This window comes from Gavialis gangeticus, unplaced genomic scaffold (assembly GCF_001723915.1).
Source record: "Gavialis gangeticus isolate Ggan-Ray unplaced genomic scaffold, GavGan_comp1, whole genome shotgun sequence".
NCBI classification, from domain to species: Eukaryota; Metazoa; Chordata; order Crocodylia; family Gavialidae; genus Gavialis; species Gavialis gangeticus.
In genome coordinates, this window is record NW_017729018.1 from 8401703 (window position 1) to 8408221 (window position 6519).

The 6519-nt window shown below is 43.9% G+C and overlaps 1 protein-coding gene across 1 annotated transcript in view; it reads left to right on the forward strand.

The window, feature by feature from the left end:
- The window catches only part of ATCAY (ATCAY, caytaxin), a 31273-nt gene extending 24775 nt beyond the window's left edge, over positions 1–6498 (forward strand). Inside the window, exons 8-11 of the mRNA XM_019513378.1 lie at positions 1373–1459; positions 2346–2444; positions 3921–3956; positions 6439–6498. Coding sequence (XP_019368923.1) covers positions 1373–1459; positions 2346–2444; positions 3921–3956; positions 6439–6478 — 262 coding nt within the window. The 3' untranslated portion in view covers positions 6479–6498. The remainder of the gene's footprint in view (positions 1–1372; positions 1460–2345; positions 2445–3920; positions 3957–6438) is intronic.
- Positions 6499–6519: the final 21 nt, after the last annotated feature.

The window sequence follows — 6519 nt, forward strand, 5'->3', positions numbered from 1 at the left end:
GCCAGCTTGTGACTCATCCATCACCACTCTCTGGGTGCAGCCCTCCAGCCAACTAGTGACCCATTTGACTGTGTGGGTGTTGACGCCACAGTCCCCCAGTTTTTTAATGAGAACGGGGTGAGAGACAGTGCTGAAGGCCTTCCGAAAGTCCAGGAAGACTATGTCCACTGCTACCCCTGCGTCTAAGGATTTGGTGACCTGGTCATAGAAGGCTACCAGATTCGTCTGACAGGACCTGCCTCTAATGAACCCATGTTGGTTGCCCCTAAGCATAACCTCCTCCGCTGGCCCCTCGTGGACATGTGCCAGGATAACTCTCTCAAAAAGCTTACCCAGGATTGAGGTAATACTGACTGGCCTTTAGTTTCTTGGGTCCTCCTTCCTCCCTTTTTTGAAAATGGGAACCACGAGGGCCCTTTTCCAGTCCTCTGGCACCACACCAGAGCACCATGAGTGCTCATAAAGCCGTGTTTCTAGACGCGTTTCCTTTTGTCTCTCCCACCCACCTGTCTCTCTGCATTGACTTCTTGTCCCTTGCCTTATACATAGATTGGAAGCTCTTTGGGCAGGGACTGTCCATTTAGGGGTTTCTAAATAATAACCACACTCTAAGTGCATCCTTGATTGTAGTAAGCTAAAAGACAATTTCTTAATATGATATTTTGATCTGTATTATCAAGACACTCTCACTGGCACTCTCGCTGGCTGCTCTAAGTTGCTTAGCAGTGCAGAGAGGCTTCAATTTTCAGAAACCAAGCACCCACAAACCCAACTGAGAGCCTAGATGCTCAGCACCTTCCAAAATCTGACTCCAAGTGTCTCCTGTTGGGCACTCAGATACCAAGGCACCCAAAAGGAGAGTCTTTTTCAGAAACCATGGACATAGGCAGCTAGGACAAACTCAAACAGCAAGTCAAAAGTAGAGCCAGAAATGAAATCCAACTTTCCTGACTCCTGGTGCCTAACTCTCATAGGCTCCTTAGAATATCCCAGCTGTAGGTCTCATGCCCTTCAACTTACATTATGCATTACAAATCCACCACAAAAATGAATTAGTATGGCAGATTTTCCTGTAATTGTCTGGGCTTTTGTTGCTTTTAGACTAAACTAGATCTTCCCTCTTCCTAGATAATTTACTTACCTATAAAGCAATACTTGGGTAAGGTGCTGAAAGATATAACATGAGGTCAAGTCTGTAACAGCTAAAACCTATGGCTCAGTCGACCATTCCTGTCACTAATGTATTTGATCCCATGGGCCTATGTCTGATCCAACACCACTGAAAGTCACTGAAATCCACGGACTCACACAGGTGCAAGCAAGCTCAAAAGAAAGCCATTCTGGTCTAACCTATCATCTGACTTTTCCACAGACTGAGGAAAAACCTGAAAGCTCTGATAATAGTGCATCCTTCGTGGTTCATCCGGACAGTGCTGGCTATATCCAGGCCCTTCATCAGGTATACAGAAAGTTCCACCAGATACGACAAGTGGTTTTTGGAGTGTAAATTAAGTTTTTATGGCAGTTAACTAGTAGAGACTGGGAAGAGACTTAGATGAGGGCAGGTTGTCCCAGAGCTGCCACTGTCAGAGACAAGATATTGGGCTACGCAGAATGTGACCCCGATCCACTATGGTCATTGTGATGGTCCGACACATGCAGCTAGAAAGGGAGACTGCTGCAATGAGCAATGATTTTTTTCTCCATGTTAAGAATGATCATTAGCCTTACCTAATTTATAAATTGCAAACTAGATTATTTGCCTATTTGTATTTTTATGATGTGAACCTTAGAGGTGAAAGCTTTCTAGATGTTATTGACAGGTTTTGTTTAGCATCATTTTTCTTTGTCAGGCACTTGCAACAACCTCTTAGGTTAAATCCAGACCGAGTAGTAGTAGGTGCTACCACCTTGGAAGCCTCTGAACCCAAACCCAGTCTCAGCAAGAGTAAGTGGAAGGGACATGGGAAAACCAGCTCATTCAGAGGTCCCAGATATTATAGTCCCAACCTATTTCAGCAAATCACTGTAGAAACCAATGTGAAAACAAACTGGAGAGGTGCGGACTCCAGAACCAGCTTCTCCCAACTCAAAAATGGGGCACCTACATGAGAAGAAGGATAGCCTAAATGTTGCTGTCTGAAATATTCACAGCCTTAGCTAAAGAGATGGCTTTCTTTCCCAGAACTGATACCTGCTAAGAATCATAACCTTGCCATATTGAAATCAACTGCAAACCTCCCATGGATTTCATCAGGAATTTGATTTAACCCCATATATTCATCATTACGTGGGTGTGGAAGTCTGAACAGGGTCTTTAGTTCTCTGTGCTCCTTCCTTGGCAGTGTGAAGTTTATCAGTAAGATCCAGTACATTCACAGCCTGGAAGACCTGGAGCAGATCATCCCTATGGAGCATGTGCAGATTCCCGAGTGTGTCGTACAGTAAGTATTGCAGGGACCCCGCACTTGAAAGCTTGGCAACTCTGGGGTACTGCTGCCATGTCATAGCATCCCCTCGCTTTGTGAGGCCAGTCCTGTGGGCAAGGCAAAGGACTTGGATCCAAGCTGCCTGTGTGTTTAATTCTAGTTCAGACATATTTATTGTTTGGCTTGGGGCAAGCCATGAGTTCCCTGCGCCAGCTATAAAATGGGGAGAATAATTGTCCTTCCCCTTCGGGACATGATAACTTTAATGTAATATTTGTAGAGAGGACTGGCGCTGGAGAAGGGCCATCCTTTCACGCACTGAACTCCCCATTTTCATAGGATACAGATATTGTGTGTGGGCAGACCCCCAAGTTGTGTGTGCACAGGTCGGGTTCATGTATTTGTAAACATGTAGCGATTAGAAGTCATGGGAAACTCGTTTTTAACAATAGCTCACCCAATCAGTCATGGGTTCTCAGCTTTGCAGTCAGCTTCTTTGCCTGCAACGCTGGGTGGTGAGGAGGAGACCTCAGAAGTATGGAACCTGAAATGACTGTCGTTGTAAGATGAGTATGGGAAAGTTTGACAACCCCTGGAGCAGCAGGTCCCTCGCAGGGAAGTGAAAAATCTCAGGGGACTACTGTCAATGGAGACTGTTCCGTTTTCTGCTTCCTCTATATGCTTTTTGCTTCTGATTTTACCTAATTTGTAGAATTGACTATGGAAGGGACCAGTCAGGGAGGACTTAAGGACTTGACATGGTAACTCTTCCACTAACTTATCACATGGCTAGGACACTATGGGATTGAGGGAGCATGTTAGTGGGACCTCTGTCCACTCAGTGGGACTCTGTCCTTCTCCACTGACAACTGATTGCTTTAGCTGAGTGTCGTGTCATGGGGCGATGGGAGGGAAGTGGGCCCGGGGAATGGCTATATTCTTCAAGGGGTACAGCAGGGTTCCCATCAGAAACCCTACTAGAGCTAGCCCCTTTAGTTCCTCTTGCAGGAAAACAAGTAGTCGAAGGAGAGACTTCAACTCCATCTCTGCAAGATGAGCTCCACAGAATTTAGGGAGTCATTTTCCCCCTATAGTGGGGAGGCGGGTGTCTTAATAAATGGATCAGCAGCAGCCTTGGAAGGAAAAGTAAAGGACTCAAAGCTGATATCAGGTGGTTATAACCCTGGACTGAACAAAACACTAGAAAATACTATACAGGAAGCTGTGGTATGGCTTGAAGGAAACTACAAACCTTCTCTGCCTCCAAACATCTCTGGCAAAGGAATATTAGATCTGCTCCTGTATGTAAATCATCTTATTGAACAAATTACCTGCCAGGTTTTCTACAGGAACAAAATGCAGAACAGTGTCCTACTCTTTGTATACTGTAGCTACTGCCTGCACCCTTCAAAGTAAATGAAGCATTTACTAAGAAGCAAAGTAGACAGTCCTGACTGCACATTTACTGAAAAAGTATCTATTTTGTTGCAGATATGAAGAAGAGAGAATCAAAGCCAGGAAAGAAAGGTAAAATCAACTTTTTGGAGATGCAGAGTGGGAAGTGTGGGACTCATATTGTCATAAAGCCATTGCAATTTGTTTTGCCCCTATGAAAACTCGCAAGTTATCACCATTATGTTTTTTGTGCCTTATAACCCAGCTACCTGGGGGGGGGGAGGGGTTCTGCTTTTCGTTGATCCTACAAAGGGGTAGTTAGCTGTGTTAGTCTGAGGTCAGGCAGAATCAGCCAGAAGATAGGACAGGGTTCTGATGCAGGATGCAATCAATCTACAGATATCAATGGGATTTAAGTATATACTTAATATTTAATTTACGTAAGTGGATATGTTATTGAGGCTATTGTTGCCTGCTGCTGGGGCTGCTGGGCCAGTGAGGGCTGAGTGGCACCAGGCTAGCTCATCCCGGTTTCCAGGAATTCTAGGCCTTGCTTACAGAGGCTCTGATTCAACAAAGCATTTATGAATGTGCTTAACTCTAAGTATACTTGTCAGTTCATGGCTATTCAGCAAATAGAAGTCATTTGGACACATCATTTTCAATGATGGAAACATTTGACAAATCACAGGCAGCTCATGGAACAGAAGAATACATGAAATTCATCTGATCAGCAATAAAAGTGAATGATTTGCCTGGTTCTAATTGGAATACTTTTACTCCATGGCCAAAATCCAAAGCATTTCTGCCAGCCATAGCAGGAAGCAATTTTCATTATCTGGCAATATGTTTTGTGCTGAAGGATCTGTTGGAATAGGGCTATGAAGGGAATGTAATAGATGAGATTTTGTAAACACTAATTGCTGATGTAACGTGGTGCAATTCCATGGATTTCTTTGAAGCTGCAGTTGATGATCTTAATGGTGAAGCTGATCCACTTACCTAATCACATGCCCAGAATCCACAGTAACAGGCACCTTATAAATCCTTGTGAAACTAATAGTTGCTATTGCCAGTAGCCATCAAGAATGGTTTCCCCAGTTTCGCCTACACTTGTCTTCCCAACTAGAAAAGGAGTAAAACTGTTTTCAGTGCCACCTAAAAGAGGGCTAGGGGAAATCAGTTGTTTGCAGCTATTGCCAAGAAGCAACCAGAGTAGAAGGGCCCTTTTACAGTAATAAGGCAATTGAAAAACTGATGAGTATTTCTAAAAATTATGTTGATACGCTCCTAAATAAAAGTCTACTTACCTCTCAAGGCTCATCTATTCTCAATTATACCACTTAACCTATACCTCTGCAATCAAAGTGATGCAACCACCCCTCTGCCACCACAGGTTGAAGGCATTAATATCAGTACAGTTTATTCCTGTACAGAAGAGGGAATAAGCATACTCCAGTATAAAACATCTTTACAACTGGTATAACCACATCCACAACTAGAGGCTGTAGTGATTTAACCCCTTTAATGCAGACTGTACCCAAAACAAAGTAGTTATGACAGTACAAAACTATATATAGATCAGGGATTGGGGTCAGAGTCTATCATTGTCATTGAGCAGGACCTGGAAGAAGTGCCATTGACTCATGGGCTGGGTCCAGACATGCAGACATGTGTGGTTTGTGACACTGCACACCTCTTTGCGGTGCCACAAACCACATACCCGGCACGTTAAAATGTGCCCCTCACGGGGGCAAAATGTGCTACTAGGAAATCCCAGTAGCAAAAAAAAGCAGCATGTGCCACAGGAGCGTGCACCAGCAGACACAGAGGCTCAGTCCTTCTAGGAGACCCTCTGGCTGCCAGCCAAAGTGTCTCCCCTCCTCTAAGTCCACCCCAGCTCCTCCAATACGCTGGGAGCTGGGAGGAGCAGGGAAATGGCAGTTTCCTCTGCACCAAAGCCCATGTGCAGGGGCATGCACAGAGGTAAAATGTAGCGCACAAATCTGCTACTTTTTTTGCCACTGCAAGCACCCGCCCCTGCTTGTGGGGATGTGCCCATGGGGTGAAATCTTGGCCCCACTGAAGTCATTGCAAAATTCCCATTAGGGTCAGAATTTCACCCACAGAGTAAAACGCTATTCAGCAAAAGTAAAGCTACCAGAATCCAGTTCCATGCTATTAGAAGTCATTTAGAAGTGTTCATGTAAATTGCTAAAAGCCAGTCAAACAAAAAAATATAAGATCCTCTGTAGCTCAAGAACATCAGCATAAAAGTTGGCTGAATAACAGTATGAACAACTTCATGGGAACAAGGATGACTCACCTGAGTAGAGGCTGCAATATCAGGATCATAATAAGCCCTTTACATCTTTAAAATTGTTCCCAAGTGGTTAACGTATAATATGCATGAGGTAGTGGAACAGTTTGAATCTACAAATTTTCATAGCTTTTAGGCCAAAATGGATCAGCAACTGTCACCCAGTAATTAATTTCTGTAGCAAGCTCTTAACTGCTCTTTAGCTATAGCATCTGTTTTAGAATAACATCCAAGCTTGATGGAAAGGCTGATTAATTCTATGCAGTAGATTTCAAATGTAATTTCTCCTTACAGAGCAGAAGAGAAACAAGATATGGCAGAAAAAGAAAGGTAAATATCCCATAGTTGATGCTAAGCTGCATGTGCTTACAATAT